The sequence below is a fragment of the Molothrus ater genome, chromosome 12 (genome assembly GCF_012460135.2).
Source record: "Molothrus ater isolate BHLD 08-10-18 breed brown headed cowbird chromosome 12, BPBGC_Mater_1.1, whole genome shotgun sequence".
NCBI lineage: Eukaryota > Metazoa > Chordata > Aves > Passeriformes > Icteridae > Molothrus > Molothrus ater.
In genome coordinates, this window is record NC_050489.2 from 1,619,050 (window position 1) to 1,635,786 (window position 16,737).

A 16,737-nucleotide genomic window follows, 5' to 3' on the forward strand; every position below is an offset into this window, starting at 1 on the left:
CACCTTATCAGGGGCGAGACTGCCTGCAGCACTATCTCTATTCTCTTACAATCCATTCTCCCACACACACCCTCAATCTTACACAAACCTCTCAGTTGTGCTTGCAGCACAGAAATGTGGATACCTGTTTGTTTTTTCCTAATTAGCAATTGCTAATTGTTTCATGGGAGGGATCTCGCGGAGCTGAGGGCTGGGATTGCCCGGCTGAAGGACAGCGGAGGCCCCGCCGGCCTGAGGGCTGGGATCGCCCGGCTGAAGGACAGCGGAGGCCCCGCCGGCCTGAGGGCTGGGATTGCCCGGCTGAAGGACAGCGGAGGCCCCGCCGGCCTGAGGGCTGGGATTGCCCGGCTGAAGGACAGCGGAGGCCCCGCCGGCCTGAGGGCTGCGATCTCGCGGAGCTCAGGGCAGAGCCCGGCCCGGCCCCTCAGGAGACGCCGCAGCCGCAGCGCCGCCCGAGCGCCTCAGGGCGCGGCCGCCCTCGGACTCGGGACAGCCCTGAGCCTTCCCCTCAGCCAGGCGGGAGGCGCTTGGAGTTGTAGAACCGGCAGGGGTGAACGACATCTTTAAGACCATCAGTTCAACGTCAGCCCAGCACTGACACTGCAAACCCTAAACCACTGAACCATTTGCCAGTGTCAGATCCAGAGGCCTCTTTAACACCTCCAGGGATGGCAACTGCACCACTTCTCTAGCCAACCTATTCCCAGGCCTGAACTCCTGAACAGTGAAAAGTTTTTTCTAAAATCTAACCTGAATTTCCTCTCAAGGTGAGGCCACTTCCTCTGGTTCTTAGTGCAGACCCAGCAGAAGAGAACAGCCCCCCCTCAGTGCACTCTCCAGCCAGGGAGTTGGAGACAGCGGTGAGGTCCCTCCTGAGCCTCTTCTCCAGTCTGAACAAACCCAGCTCCCTCAGCTACTCCTCATGGGCCATGTTTTCTAGAGCCTTCATGAGCCTTGCTGCCCTTCTCTGGCCACACTCAGCCCCTCAATGTCCTTTTTCCCGAGGGGCCCAGAGCTGGGCACAGCACTCGAGGTGTGGCCTCAGCAGTGTCCAGCTCAGAGGGGCAGGCGCTGCCTGCTCCTGCTGCCCACACTGCTGCTGATCCAGGCCAGGTGCCATTGGCCTCTTGCCCCCTTGGGCACACTTTGGCTCACCCTGAGGCGGCTGGTGACCTGCAGGATGTGTCACTTGGCCTTGTGGAACCTCACACCCCTGTCCTTGGCCCATTGATCGAGTCTGTCCAAGTCTCACTGCAGAGCCTTCCCGTCCTCCAGCAGATCCACACTCCCACCCAACTGAGCATCTGCAAATTTACTGAGGGTGCTCTCAGTGCCCACCTCCAGATGATCAATAATGATGTTAACCAGGACCAGCCCCAAACTGAGCCCTGGAGAACACATTTCAATGCAGCTCAGTTTGCATGGTCTGCAGTTGGAGGCTGCAATGCCCCCACAACAGAAAGAGCTGCCATCCCTTGGCATTGGCCACACACACACAGGTGCAGGAAAAAAACCTGTGTTTACTAGGTGAATATGGCTGACAGAACTGAGCTCTCAGGCACACCCTCCCTTTCCCTAATGACCCTGAACTCAAGAAAAGGGATTTCACCTTCCAGCTCTTTGCACCATTGGATCCTCACACCATCAGAGCTCCACCAGCCTCTCTCATCCTTTTGTGCCTTCTCCCCACTCAAGCTGATGAGCAGCTTTTATAAGAAAAAATGCAGTTCTGCTGCCAATGAGGTGAGCCAATTTGCAAATGCCACTTACCCTGCCAAAAACAGCTACTGCCTTTTTCTTTCAGAGGTGAGTAAAAAAATTTAGATTTTAAAGAACTGTCAAGATATAGTATGATTTTATTTGTCCTCAGGAAACAACAACAACAAAAAGAAGATAATTACAAATAAAGAAACTTTAATTGGCAGGTAATACAGAACAGAACAGTCCAGTCAGTGGTAGAACATCACTGTATTTACAGAACTGTAAATACTGTAAAAACTGTAAATACAGCAGCAGCGTCTGGAGGCATTGAAGTCAAGACCTTATCCTACAGCTGGAAAGTTGCTGAAGTCTGTGACATTCCACTGTAAATAAAGGTGTTATTAAAAATTACAAACTGCCCTGTAATGACTTTGATAACTTCCTGTGCAGCAGCTCCTGCAAAAGAGAAGAAAAACCAGAAGGCAGTTAGCAGATCATATTTAAACAATAGTAAAATAATGTTACTTATCTAGAAGTCCCTACACTGGAATTATTTCAGAAGTGCCTGATAAATGTCCTAGGAGGCAAAAATGCCCTTCAGTACTTTCCACTATAAAAGAAGATCAGAAAGCTACTACTTCAGCAGTTAGCTTTGCATACACTTTCTCTCCATGTACAGACACACAGAATAAAAATGGGTGAGCAGACAGACCCATGCAAATTGCGACCTCTCTCATCAGAGAAGCTGAATTTAAAAAAAAAATCATGTAAAATTTAACTGCAAAATAAACTGAAGGGTCACTTCAGTGTGTTCCCTCTGAGTTTTCCTGTAGTAAGAAACATTCTGTAACTTCTTCAGAAATTACCTTTATGTATAACAAATTTTGCTTTATCAGAAAAAAACTCCTACATATACAGAATATAATACAAAATCTTCAGCACTGCATGAAGCCAAATAAAGAAGGTAAGTGAATTGATGTATCAATTTGGGGCATCCATTAAAATATATCTGCAGGTCAAATGAAAGTAAGAATCCAAGGCTACTGATATTTCATAGATCTTTAACATATATGTACTATGTTAAAAGAAGATATATACTGCACTAATTTTAAAATTAGTAAAATTATCACTTTTCTTTAAAAAAATTAAGCCTCTCTCCAGCATTTAATTTCTTAACACATTTTTAAGCTTGAAGAGCTGATTGTTTTTGAAGTTTATTTATTTTACTGATTATAACCCTCGGTGCATTCACTTACTCTATATGTACTGTAAGAGGTCACATCTGGAGAATGAAGGGGAGGATTGTGCCCTATGCTATGTGTGACTGCAGCCTTTGCTCTGAGAGGCCAGAGTAATGAAGGCAGCAGAGTTGTGGCTGAGCAGCTGCTCTTTGTGTCACCCTTACCTCCCATGAAGGCAGCAACAGCGTGAGGCTCGGCAGCTCCGTAGCGACAACTGCACAGGAAAGGAACAGTCACCAACTGCCCAGCAGTTCTACCAGCAGAGCCACACCTCAAAAACAACACTTACAACTCCTGCACATAGTCATCTTTCACCACTACAGACAGCCCATGCTCTTGGAGGAAACCAGTAAGGCATGATTTTAGCTTTCCAATATCATCTTCCACCTGGTAGTTGTAGACACCTGGAAAATAAATCACCTGTTTCATCACACAACTGTAACATCACAGTCAGGTTTAAATGGCAGCCTAAATAGTTTGTTTTCCTAAAGTTTCTAAGCAAATTACTGTGTTATTAGTACTAGACAAATAATAATTGAATATTCTGTTGATGCTTCTTATGATAGACAAATTACTGCATAGCTGAACTGATTCATAATCCAAACAACCCATTAATGATACCAATTCAGATAACTTCCTTAAGTTCCTGACGAGAAAAAACTCTAATTTTCATATTCCTAAAGCTGTATTACTATGGAAACAAAACCACAACTAATGTTTTTGCAGTTTATAACTTGAACTACAGTAACTATTGGACTTTATATCTTTTTGATGATGTGAAGTAACTGGTATTGACATACCTGGGTATCTGCCATGCTGCTTGTAAAACCTATTGACAGCCCTCAGCATCAAGTACAGCACTATTTCACTGTCAGGGTTATCCATATGGGAAACTGAAAACAGCAGGAGAACTGGTTAGCTGGTGCAGACAGAATGGAAAAAGCAATGTTTTGAATTGCCTGAAAACAAATAGTAAAATCTGCAGCAGAAAGAAACCTTAATGAAGGCAACCTATGACAGAACCTTAATCAAACAGCTGTCAGATACACAATTTTGCCTCCAAAATTTATGACAAAACCGTATTTTATGTATTTAATATAAACTATTCTGTGAAGAAACTCACATTTCAATTCTGGCAGGTGCTTTAATTTAAATGGGTATTCCTTAGTTATAATTTTAGGATTTGAAAGACATGCTTTAAGTATTATCTGTAATGACTGTAATTATAAAACAGGTCTTAAATCCCTTACCACAAGCACAGTTTGTAAATACTAACTGCTACTTATATCTGGCTCAAAAAAAAAAAAGGCAATATAAAAAGCAAAAAGCAATATCAAGTAACTAGTTTGTTAGTTCACATCCTAAAGAGATAAAGGGGTCAAGATATTTATTTTATTTGGTCAGGTTAAAGCACCTTTTCAGCTCTGTCAGAAATAACTGACGTACAGAAAAGAGAAGTTTGAAAAACTCAGTGTTTTATTTACAGAGTACTACAAGTAAAATCCACAAGAAAACAAAAGCTGAAATATGCATCCATCTGTAAGGTCACTTTTGAAATTTCAAAATCAAATTGAATTCAACATTCTACACCTAAATCTCCACAACTGTAGTTGAGAGACATATTCCTTACACTAAGAATTGATTTTAATTCACCGAAGACTTTATGACATTCCAAATTATAAAACTCCATAATGCAACAGAACATGTAGCTTACATTTCGTTTTCCTCACCCAACCATTCCAAGCTGGAAATGCAGTGAGGTGAGTGGCCAGCAGCAGTACTTACTGATTGCATCCCTGCTGCAGGAGTTGGGGCTGTGCTCCTCAGCCAGCGAGCGGCAGCGCACCACGCGCAGGAAGGCGGCGTTGCTGCCTGGCACGGGGACAGGAGAGAGGGCCCGTCAGTGCCACCGCTCACTGCAGCTCTGTCTCACTGCCAGGTGACATGGGAAAGGCCACAGCCTAACAGCTTTTCATTCAACACCTCCCTGTTTCTATTCAGCTGGCAGTAATAAAAGCCTGTTTAACTACCTTTGGGTCTAGGGTCAGGAGAGTTATAGGGAAATCCTCTGTGCTCATGTGGAATCTCTATGGATCTGCAAGGTTAATGTAACAGCTACACCACAGCAATTCATCAGTCACAGCCAGCATGTCTCCCTCTTCCAGGCTGCAAATCAACATGGTTCTTTCCATCTTCCACCACATCTAACACTGCCTCACATGTTCTCAATTAGTATTGTAACAGCACAGCCACGGGCTGGAAAAGGTCCTTTTCCAGTATCATTGCTATGGATCGACCCATGGTGCAATTACAACCCAGCATTGAAAAAGAGAAACTGGGAGGCTCCCAAATGCTTTTACCAATGCAGGGCAGCACGCTCTAGGCTCTGTGCTTACAGGGGAGCTTTCCTCAGGGGAGCTCTGAGGAGCCTCAGCCAGGCTGCTGCTGGAGACATGTACACATCCAGGACACAGCCCAAAGTGCCACCAGCTGAGTTACAGCTTTGCAGACTGCCTCAAGTCTGCAGAGCCCACACTCTGAAACCAGTACCCCAGCATGAGCAAGAGTGCTCAGGTACTCATCACAGAAAGCAGAGGGCAGCTGCTCCCTGTTGTTTGGAGTGAAAAGATACATCACTTTAAAGCCAACCTTTACAGACTCACTCCTGAGAGATGCTGAACATCTGCTACTTCTCCTGAAAATGAGGGATGCAAACCACTTAGTACTTACTTAAAAAATTCAAATATTGACTTACTGCTTAATAACTACATGATTATTCAAAAGTTTTTGTTTTTTGATCATTTGCATGAACCCAGAACAGAATCCAAGCATACTCACAGAACAATTTCAATTCTCTCTCTGAAATAGACTCAGGTGCCTAAAAGAGAGAATATACTCATTCCAGTACACACAATGGCCAGAGAATTCCTGCTTTCACTTATATATTAATATATTTATTGTGAAATAACAAGTTACTAATGTACCAAAAAAAAAAAAACCCAGTCTTAAATTGTAAAGAGTATATCCCTGTACGCATTTTACTTTTATACAATCAAACCAAATTCATAAATAAAGCAGATACTTCACAGATACTTAATTCCATTACAAGAATGGGCATAGGTTTGCACTCACCTTGCCCAGGGACTGTAACAATTTAGCAGCATGGCTCCCCACAGCAGCAGTATCCTTCTTTGCTTTTTCACGGTAGCTGGTAATAATGAAGAAGTAAGTAATTACAACAGAAAGCCATCAACTCCACATTGAAGGCAATCTTTATTTTTTGTTTGTTTCACATTATAAAGACAAAATACAAGCCACATGAATGGTAGTGAGCTCCCTCAAGGAGCTGTCTACTTACACATTTTGCAATTTGATGAATTTACTGGAGTCTGCCATCATATCAGGGATGGTGCCCCGGACAGGCAAGCTTCCTTGCCCTTCATTTGCCACAAATTCCTTTAAAGCTCGAACCAAAATCCAGAAGGAAGATGACTACAAAAAGCACAGGAGACAGTCACATACACAGATGTTATATACAATGCTTTTTCTACATTTCAGTCTTACCTTTAACTACTCATACCTGCTCTGTTAGTTTTAGGCAGCAATCATCATTAAAAAGCTCTTCAATGCCTCTTGGAATCTATGAAAATAAATAAATTGGGTTGGTAATTCTTTGACTTTTGATTTCTTGAATTATCTCATCACTCACTACACAGGTGAGCCAACTCCAAGTGACCTCAGAGTTTCACAGCAAATCTCTGAATCCTACAGTCAGTGCTGCTCAGACACATTTCAAACAGCAGCCCTGCCCAAGAGCAAGGCAATGCTTCTGAGCAAGATCAATGTCACAAGCAAAATCTCATCTGACTTCCATCTGTGACAGAGAAGATTTCAAGAACTGCAGCAGTAACTGCCCACCTGCCTGGTGGGGCAGAGCAGCTGAAAGGCCAGGGAAGGGGCATGGGGCTACAAAAGTCAGTTAGTCAGAATCCTTAACTGCTGCAGGTCAGTCTGGCACATAAACTCAAATAAATATTAACATCCTGGGCTGTGTCTTGGAGTGGCTTGGATGACAGCACTAAGTTTTACCTGCTGCTTTCTTGGGAGACTTAACATGACCATCCAAGCAAGGATCAGCACAGTTCAAAACAAAAGAACATAATCTAAGAAGAATCACAGAATGTCCTTTTGCCCCATGTAGCCTTTGCAGTTTACCCCAGATGAGAAACTAAAGAAATCAGAGCTTAATTTTTAACCACAAGTTATGAGGTCAGGATTATTTAAGAAACAATGAAAACATCACTTCTAATGCTTTTAATTCTTGACCAGTTTATGAAGGGAATTTTGTAGTAAGTTTCTTCTAGAGAAAAGAAGTGAATTTATTGTATCAGGAGTCCCATGCAGCCTTTCAGTTCTATAGAGAGTAACTAGTACAGCCCCTGGCTTCAAGACAGCACAATTTCAGTAAGTGCTCTCAGTTTCTCTCACACCAATGTATTTAAATTGGTATCAGCCACACCTCTCACTGCTAAATCCTTGCAATCGTACCCAGGATTTCAGAGTTTTTTACAGACTGAACTGTAGAAGTCAGACAAGAACTCACTGATGCACTCTGGTTGCTGACTCATTCTAGACTTGAATTCAAGTCTGCAGAAGGGAAATGCAGAATTCTTGCAAGAGCAAAGGAGTAAGAGAATTTCCATAAGCTACATTTCCAGCTAGTCTAGGTCTATTTAACTACACAATTGCAGTTCTAACATTGTACTAATCCTGTTTTAGCTAAATACAAGTGTTACAAATGGAATTTCTGTCCTAAAACTGAATAATATATTCTGAGAAAATGAGGCAGTAAAATTGCTTCAGTTATATCACAGAAATGTTTATTTTACCTCTGTACGATTTAATGCTGTATTCACATTTTTTATAGCTTCCTCAAAGTTCTCCTCATCTTCTGGAGTGCCATTTTCATTCTTTAAGATACCTTATTGAAAAAAAAAAAAAATTAAAACACACAACTGTTTGAATTACATTTCATGATTTATGTCTTACTAACAGAGCAGACTGGCTGTGGATGTATTTGTGGCATTATCAGCTACCAGCAAAAAAATGAAAAATAAAACACAAGAAAAAAGATCAGATGTAATTATAAAGCTAAATTCATCTAAATTCTGCATATGATTAATTTTCCTGTAATGTTAAGTAGAAATTACTCAGCACAAAAGCGCTGGGTTTTTTTTTTGTGTAAGAAGGATGTAATGAAGCTTCATAGGCACTAAATTAACAATTCAACTCTCCTTCCCATGCCAATCATGTTTTGCTGGGGTTTTTGGATCAAATTTGGCAAATACTTATGCATCCACAGATCGAGCCAGCCCAAGAAAGGGCCTCCACTAAAAATCTGACATAACCAAAGGTAATTCCTATGGATCAGATCTGCTCCTTTTCACAGCCTGGGGATAAGGACCTCTTCAAACTTGCCCACAGGACATCTTCAAGTAAGGAAATACCAAAAATTCAGTCAATGGTGTTGTGCTACAATAATTTAAGGCATATAGATCATAAAAATGCCACATGAGTTGTAGTACCCTAAAAAGGCATTGGACTGAAACTCCTGCAAAATGAAGTCATTCACACACTGGTTACAGTGCAGTCAGTGCTACAGAACCTGGCCATGCAGAGGTGAATGATTACCAAGTGTCTGATGGGTCAGTGGACACACCAAATACTTGCAGAATAACAATTCCAGTGTCAAAAGCCATTTGCTCTCCTCTTTATCACATTTTTAACAGAATTTTATCTTAAGGCCTTTGCTCCCACCCAAATCATACTCTGGATCTTAGACAGGATCAAACATTGACAACAAACATTTATAAGCAAGTCTGGCATCTTAAGATCCACCTGTACAAAGCAATCATTTAGCAGAAGAATCAGTATATACCAGCATATCTTTCATAAATTAAACTTGAGAGAACTAAGGATTACTTTTCAGGTGCCACCTTGTATCTATTTCTGCCAGCAGGAATCAGGGACCCCTGGGACATGGATTACCTTGCCGAATCAGGTCTTTGAAGGCTTCTTTCTCTTTGTAACTCTTAGGCCACTGTTCACTTTTCTAAATTTAAAAAACATAAAGAGATTTTTGTCTTTAAAATGCCTACTACTAAGCTTACTGTGTTCAGACTGCTGAACTCCAGGAGTCTGCTACTGCTCACACATTCACTTGTATTTCAGTTAGTAATTTTTTTTTATGACTCCACCTTTTTTTTATGTTACACACTGCAGAAATAATTAACTGCTTCAGAAAAGACAGAACAATAATAGTACTAATACAGTTTTGCAACATACCTCGTTGAACCATTTTGTGAGATACTTGGCTACAATCACAATCCACGGGGTGTGGCTGTGGTCCTGTAATTGAACAGTGGAGAAATCTTTGTCAGAATGAGAAAAGATAAAAAATAGGAAACAAATTAAAAACCTATTTTTAATGTAATCTCCAAATATCCTTTCCACTACTCTAAAGACACACGACATGTTCCAGATTTTGATTCAGCCAAAATGTTCTTTAAGTACTATAAAAGAAATTATCAAATTATTATTACTTTATTTAAGAAAGGGTGAGCCAAGTTCTCCAATATTTTTCTGGAGTGAAACTCATGCTATGCACAACCACCCACGGTGCAGAGCTCTGCAACAGTAGGTTAACCATAAAAATTAAAAAACAAATTCCACAAGAGGGTGTGAGGGGGTATTCAATCTAACAAAAGATCAAGTTGTCCAAGAATACTCCTTGATTCCTAAGACCCCCACCTGCTTAAGATTTAAATAGACTGGAACATTTGGAGCAGAGGCAAAAATAGTTCCTCGTGACTGATTCTAGAGTTGGTTCTGTTCAGATGAGACTTGGCACCAGAGTCATCTGCCAGGAGCCATTTTCACAGGATCCCTGCACTGTATGTCTGCATCTGTCCTGGGCAGCACAGTGCACACCACACACCAACCTTTTTGTCCATATGCTCCAAGTCGTAATCCTGAACGTGTTCTGTCAGTTCTGGAAAGGGTTTGTCCAGTCTCAAATCTTCTAACATATTGTCAGGGTGAGATTCAACAACTGTGAAAAAACAACACAACTCATTTCTCAGCATTATGTCTGGCCTTCAAAACAGAGCTACACAAATACAGGATCACCTGCTACTTTCACTGCTTGATTCTCAAAGTAAGTGTTCTGTGTAAGTCACCCATAATGTCAGGAAAATCTCCAATTTTACTATTTGTTGCAGTCCATAATCCCCATGCATTCCTAAAAGAATGCAAACTACCTAGGACTTAACAAATACTAAATGTATCACAAGATGAAAAAAGACAAACAAAAAACCCCAAACTGACATAAGTTAGTGAAGCTTTAAACCTTCCAGAGAAGTCTTTACCTCAGCAAACCCTCTAACCTGTATGTTCTTTAATCACAACTCTCATGTAACCAACCAGTCCATAGGTCCTGCAGACCAGCAGAGGAATGTTGGAATTCCAGAGAACTTCAGCCAGGCGCAACAATGTACTGTAAGGAAAACCATGCTGTTTTCAGATCTACAGGAGACAACATCTGACTGTAGAGTTAACTCCTGCACCAGTTACTCTGTGAAAGAGTCCTCTCAGAAAACTTTATCATCATGATCCTAAACACGTAAGGTGATCAATTTCATACAGGAATTTACAGTGAGTTGGAAAAATATTCATCCATTATCTTACTAACGTCTCATCCCACCCTCCCAAATGCTCCAAGTATCAAATAAAAAGCTTCAATGAGTTGTGAGATAGAAATAAAGGATTAGATCCATGTGTTGCAGAGTCCTACATCACTGGCTGTAATTTTCCTTCACAATGACAGAGAGTTCTGTCTGTTAAGTTTTTCTGCAAGGAAGTACCTGTGCATAAATGCGCACACACACACACACACACAAACACACACACACATATATATATATATATATATATATAAACCTGCTTTTACAACTGAATGAAAACAGGTAATTCAATCTTAGGTAATTCTTACCTTTCTGGCAGTTGTGTTGCAACCACTAAGTTAAACCGATTAAAAAAGGAAGGGTCGTTGTCTAAAAGCTTTTCTGGACTCTAAATAGGGGGGAAATATATGTCAGGGAACACTGAAAATTTCTGAGTACAGAGCAAGTCTGCTGAATGTGATGTGTTAAGTGAAAGTTATAAAATGAAGATGAAGTTACAAAATAGTGTTTGAAATACATGAAGTGATTTTTCATTTGAAATACATACAAATGATTTATCTTTCTCCAATGCTGTTTTATCCTGAATCTATTTAAACTGCAACATCACAAAGCAGCACAGAGCTGTTATTTCACATTTTTATCACACTGTATAATACACACATAGTACTAATTTAGGAAGACAAACCTCTTCAACAAAGTTTCCAGAAACATCACTATTCAATTCCTGCAAGAGCTCCATGGCACTCTGGGCACGACTCTGTTTAGAGCAATCAGAATGAAATGTAGTTTACACAGTGTATGAGTACTACAAAATGCCACATGCTAACAATGCCAAACCAAGCAATACCAACAAAACAACCCCAGAAAACACCCCACAACAAAGCTCATTTACAAGCTAAGGCTCCTTACTTCAAGCCTTGCTCATCTGAAGCAAAAATGCATCCCATAATAGCAAACACTTTGTTTGAGAGCATTTTCTGTAATATCATTTTAAAAAGACAAATTGTGAGACAGCTATTTCCTAATTTCCAGATTCATTACAGAATTTCCAGGAGTTATCCATGCCTCTTGTACTCTCTGTTTTTGTGATATTTTTTCCCCATTTCCCTCTCTACTCTTAGCTTTACTCCTTCAACCACAATGGTCTTATACCTCATCCTTCCATAGATTTTAATCATAAGCTCTTCATTTTTTTCTATTCAATCTTGCCACAATTGAGTTTATCTTCTCACTCATGAGCAACTAAAAATAAACACGGGGAATTCTGTTAAAGAATAAACAGACTTTAACCTAAACACATATGATTTTAGCATTATTCATAAGATCATGTTTAAGTACTCAACACCTCCATGCTTTCAATAGACGTAAACTGACATTTATTAACTCCTTACCTGACCAATATGGCTTTTTTGTAGAAAGAAACTGGAAAAGAGGCAAGAGAAAATTACATGTGAATTTTTCTTCTGAAGAAAAAACAACATTGAAGTTACAGTTTGTTCTGCTGAATATGCTGCTCTCATGCACAACAAACTACTTTCCCCTTTAAATCTGCTTTTTCTCACCACTGTTGTATTCTCCTCAGAAACAGTTTCTTAAGAAAGCTTTTCAATTCCCAAGCTATAAATGTGAAATACAGAACATGCCAACTTCTCTAGAAGACAGGCTCATGCTGCAGGGTCTTTCTCACCGGGCTAATCAAAGACTCAGATTTCCTCATATAATGGAATATCCTTCCCCCTCACATAACCCCTGTAGGTATCTATGCACACCATAACAGAACTTGATCAAGAATCAGTATTCAAATAATTTTTACAGGATTTGCAAACATTTTCTTACCTTTTCCCCTGCTGCACAGAGCCTTTCAAAGCTATGAAAGCTAATAAATGCCTAGCAGTCACAGTTGCACAATGTCTAGTGAAAATTAAGTCATCTGCATCACCAGAATTAGGGAAAATATTTGAACCACACTGAAACACTAGCACTGTCATAGCCCAAGACTACATCAAACAAATTAACTTTCAATATTTTTATATTGAGTAGAGCATTGTCCTTATAAACTTGATGCGTGAAGCAAACAGACCTGTAAGGTCCAAACCCAGCAAGTAAAATAATTTAGCAACTAATATCAAAATGATTGTGCATGCTGTTTGTCACCAACCTCCAAACCCACTGAGAAGACCTGGAGAAACACAGAGTGGCTTTTAAAAGAATCTTAAAGGGCTTCTTAGCAAATATAGAGATGGAACTACCTATGAAACTCTGTCACTTGTCAATTTGTAACTGAAATCAATAAAAAAACCTACTTATTTCCAACATCTTCTCCAGAGACTTGATTCCCATCGACAATTGTAAACGAACCAATACCTTTGGGGGGAAAAAAGCTCCTATGAATAACTTGGCATCATTAAGCTATCAGACAGATCACAAAAAAGAGACAGAAGAAATATCTACTGACCTGGCAGCACCAAGTTCTTGAGTATTTCAGTTCCTGTTGCTGTTGCATTTATCACACAAACATGGGCAGATTCCAACGCTTCTTGGCCATGGTCACCCCACAGTCTGAATTGGGAGGGAAACCAAAAGGCAATGAAGCTATTTAACTTCAGATTGCACAGCCAATTAAAACAAATACCAACAACAACAACAACAACAGGACAAATGGAGGGCTGGCATGCTACTGTCCAGTCACTGCTGAGGACCTAAACAGCACTAACCAAAATAAACATCCTTAAAGAAACTTACTGTGAAAACTGAGACTTTCCAAAGAGCAGTTTCTCTGACATCTCATTTCCTCCAACTTTACACCATATGCATGCACACACCTCTTTCTCTTCAAACACACTTTAACTGTTCAAAACCCAGCATGGGTTAAAGCAGTCCTTGCCCAAATTTTGTCCTAATGCTGAACATTCTGTTTTTCCTAACTTTTATAGTAAGTAATAGAATTTTATATGTATTTTTTAAAATTTCTCGTACAAGACACTGAAAAAACACACAGGAGACAGAAATCAGTCTTGCTGAGTCTGGTACTTCAGACCCCCAGAAAACAGCACTGAGGCTGAGTTCTGGCTGGGACAGTCCTGGGTCACACGTCCTGATGATTTCACTGGGGTAGTAACTCACAGAATTTTTAGGGTTGGAAGGGAGCTCTGGAGGTCACCCAGTCCAAGCCCTGCCCAGGCAGGGTCACCTAGAGCAGGTGACACAGGAACATGTCCAGATAGGTTTGGAATGTCCCAGAGACGGAGATTCCACAGCCTCCCTGGGCATCAGCTCCAGGGCTTTGCCCCCTCCAGGAAAACAAATTCTTCCTCATGTTGGGGTGAATTTTTTTGTGTTTTAGCTTATGGCCATTGCTCTTTGTCCTGCTGCTGGGCATCACTCAAGAGTCTTGCCCCACCCTCTTACACCCACTTTTGAGATATTTCTCTGCATTGATGAGATCCCCTCTCAGTTTTCTCTTCTCTGGGCCAAATAGGTCCAGCTCCCAGCAGACTCTCCTCACCAGAGGTGCTCCAGACCCCAGATCCTCTCTGTGCCTTCCACAGGACCCTCTCCAGCGGCTCCTTGTGGAAACTTAACAGCTGCACTGCAGACAGACAGCCCTAACTCCGGGTAACCTGGTAACTCGGACCTTTTTTGCCCTTTCACAGAACCCAAGAATGGATCAGCCTGGAGAGGCCCACGGGAGCTGCTCTGGTGGCACCTCCCTGCTCCAGCAGGGCCATCCCAGAGCCCAGGGCACAGCAGTGTGTCCGTGTGGCTCTGCAGTACCCCCAGGCAGGAGCCTGCACAGCCTCTGTGCACCACCTGCTCAGGGCTGGCACTGCCCAGGGCAGGAGCTCTGGCCTCTGGGCAGGGGCAGCTCCTGGGCTCAGGCCCTGCCCGTGGCTCTGGGGCCATGGCTGGGCCCGGAGCAGAGCCTGGCTCTGCCTTTTCAGCACACCCCCTTTATACACTCATATATACACAGAGAGATATACATAACATCAATATTTAGAATATACATATTTATATATTTATATATTATGTACTTATACAACAAACATAGTACAAATAATCTATATATCTTATATAAAAACGTACATAAGTACCTACGTGTATATATATATTTTATGTATCGCTATCCCCCTTTGTGTATACACTTGAGATTATGTATGCATATATATGTGTGTATATATATGCCCCTAAATATATCCTGTTAATTTATTGCATATCTACTGTTCGTGTGCCGGTGGAGCCCTCACGGCCCCGGCGGTCGGACACAGCTCCTGCTGCCCGCGGCCCCGGGGGCCTGTTCCCGGCGCGGCGCCGAGCGGGCCCGTGCCCGCCGCGGGCCGCCGGAGGCGCGGCCCCGCTCCGCGCTGGGTCGGAGCCTGTCCGCGCCGGGCGATGCCGGTCCGTGCCCGCCCGCGGTACCTGAGCTGGCGGTCGTAGCGCTGCTCCTTGAGGCCGGCTCGGCCCGGCCGCGCCATGGCCGCTGCTGCCGCTGCGCACGCGCGGGGCGGGTCCTGCCCTGCCCCGCCCTGCCCTGAGGAGCGGCCCCGGCTGCGGTGCCGAGCTCGGGCTGGGTGGTGGTGCCGGCCGCGTCTCTGCCTCTCTCAGCCCTGGCTGACAGCAGCACTGCACTGCACTGCTGGAGGCTCGAAGCCGGCAAGGTCGGTAGCACTCGTAACTTCCCCTCTCACTCGCACCCACCCCGTGTGCACCAACGCCGCCCTCGCCCTTCGCTGTGCCGCTCCTGGGGACCCCTCAGCACCGTTTGCCGGCACGTGAGGCCTCAGAGAGAACTGTATTAAACACGGCTTTTCCACATCAAATAATTTCGCCCTAATAATAGTCACAATAGGAGTAAACCTGCCCCCAGCAGCTTTCCTCCTCATCTCAACCCACCCATTCTTTAAAGCAATGCTACTCCTCTGCTCAGAGTCCGTTATCCATAGCCTGAACAGAGAACAGGAAAAATAGGAGGCCTACAAAAAATACTTCCAACAACCACTCCATGCCTAACCACTGGCAATCCAGCCCTCATGGGAACCCCACTGCTAGCAGGATTCCACTCAAAAGAGCTCATGGAGAGTTTAATCATATCCTACCTATGCCTCGGCATTACTCCTCATAAAATGTGGAGTATGTAAAATTTTGTTAAGAAAATGTACTTTGCTGACTGATCTCTGTAACTTGCAAACCTTATCAACAAGGAGGGAGATTTAATCTGTGAAACAGAGCGGCCAACAAGCTCTAAGTGATGTGCAGCTGTTAGAAACAGAAATTCCTGGTCAGCAGCATTGCCTTGTTAAGGTTTGGGGCTGGACATGTTCCGATGATCTCAGCCCCGTGGGAAGTTAACAGAGATCAGGAGAAGGATTTCCACCGATACACGAGGAATGCAGCATTCAGCGGCCACGAGGACAAGGAACAAACCAAGGCCGCTCAGGAACTGTGTGGAATCAGCTCCGAGCGGGTAAAGGGGAATTGCGGCAGGGGCAGGTCAGGAGCACCAACTCTCGGAGCGGCCCGCAGGAAAGCAGCGAGACAAAGGCGGAGAAAGAGAGAGCGTGGCAGTGATCAGCAGGAGAGGCGAGACATCATCAACCAATAGAAGAGAGAATACTAATAAATAACAGAACTATGTAACCTGTAATAAGAGAACTATGTAACCTGTAGCCAATGGACACTCATGTCTTTGTTTGCTAAAATATATAAATAGGGGAAAGTATAGATAGTTGGGACAAGTTGGGCTGCTTGATTTGTGGAACACCACCGAGCACGAGGCTTGGCAACTCTGAAATAGACAATCAATGTCTCTCTCAAATGTGTATTTACTGGCTGTTGCACAGTAATGGATCCAACTTATCTGGACAACAGTGCCATTACCAGAATTTATGATCAAAATGGGCATTTCTCTGCATCTCTCGATGCACTTTCTGTACGGACTTTTGAGGCATTTTCAGGCAGACTGAGGCAGAAGCCCTGAAGGTACTGCAGTCAGGAAAATCTGGCAGGATATATTTTGCAGAGATGTTGCACATTATTGCAGCTATTCCTGCTTA

At 42.7% G+C, this 16,737-nt stretch overlaps 1 protein-coding gene across 2 annotated transcripts; it reads right to left on the bottom strand.

Moving 5' to 3' along the window:
- Nucleotides 1–1,838: 1,838 nt before the first annotated feature.
- On the bottom strand, nucleotides 1,839–15,206 carry NAE1 (NEDD8 activating enzyme E1 subunit 1). Of its 2 annotated transcripts, XM_036390399.2 has the most exons (20): nucleotides 15,104–15,206; nucleotides 13,140–13,243; nucleotides 12,988–13,048; nucleotides 12,076–12,106; nucleotides 11,370–11,441; nucleotides 10,993–11,072; nucleotides 10,388–10,497; nucleotides 9,944–10,053; nucleotides 9,288–9,350; nucleotides 8,991–9,054; nucleotides 7,832–7,923; nucleotides 6,523–6,582; nucleotides 6,301–6,434; nucleotides 6,075–6,150; nucleotides 5,781–5,820; nucleotides 4,728–4,814; nucleotides 3,743–3,835; nucleotides 3,232–3,346; nucleotides 3,107–3,156; nucleotides 1,839–2,157 (listed from the first exon to the last, which is right to left on the bottom strand). In XM_036390399.2, exons 1-20 carry the CDS (start codon nucleotides 15,157–15,159, stop codon nucleotides 2,048–2,050), a joined length of 1,608 nt encoding a protein of 535 aa, XP_036246292.1. In that variant the 5' UTR covers nucleotides 15,160–15,206; the 3' UTR covers nucleotides 1,839–2,047. The 2 variants fall into 2 exon arrangements, with proteins under 2 accessions (XP_036246292.1, XP_054372136.1); XM_054516161.1 differs by lacking the exons at nucleotides 12,988–13,048; nucleotides 15,104–15,206 and having other exon boundaries at nucleotides 13,140–13,247.
- Nucleotides 15,207–16,737: the final 1,531 nt, after the last annotated feature.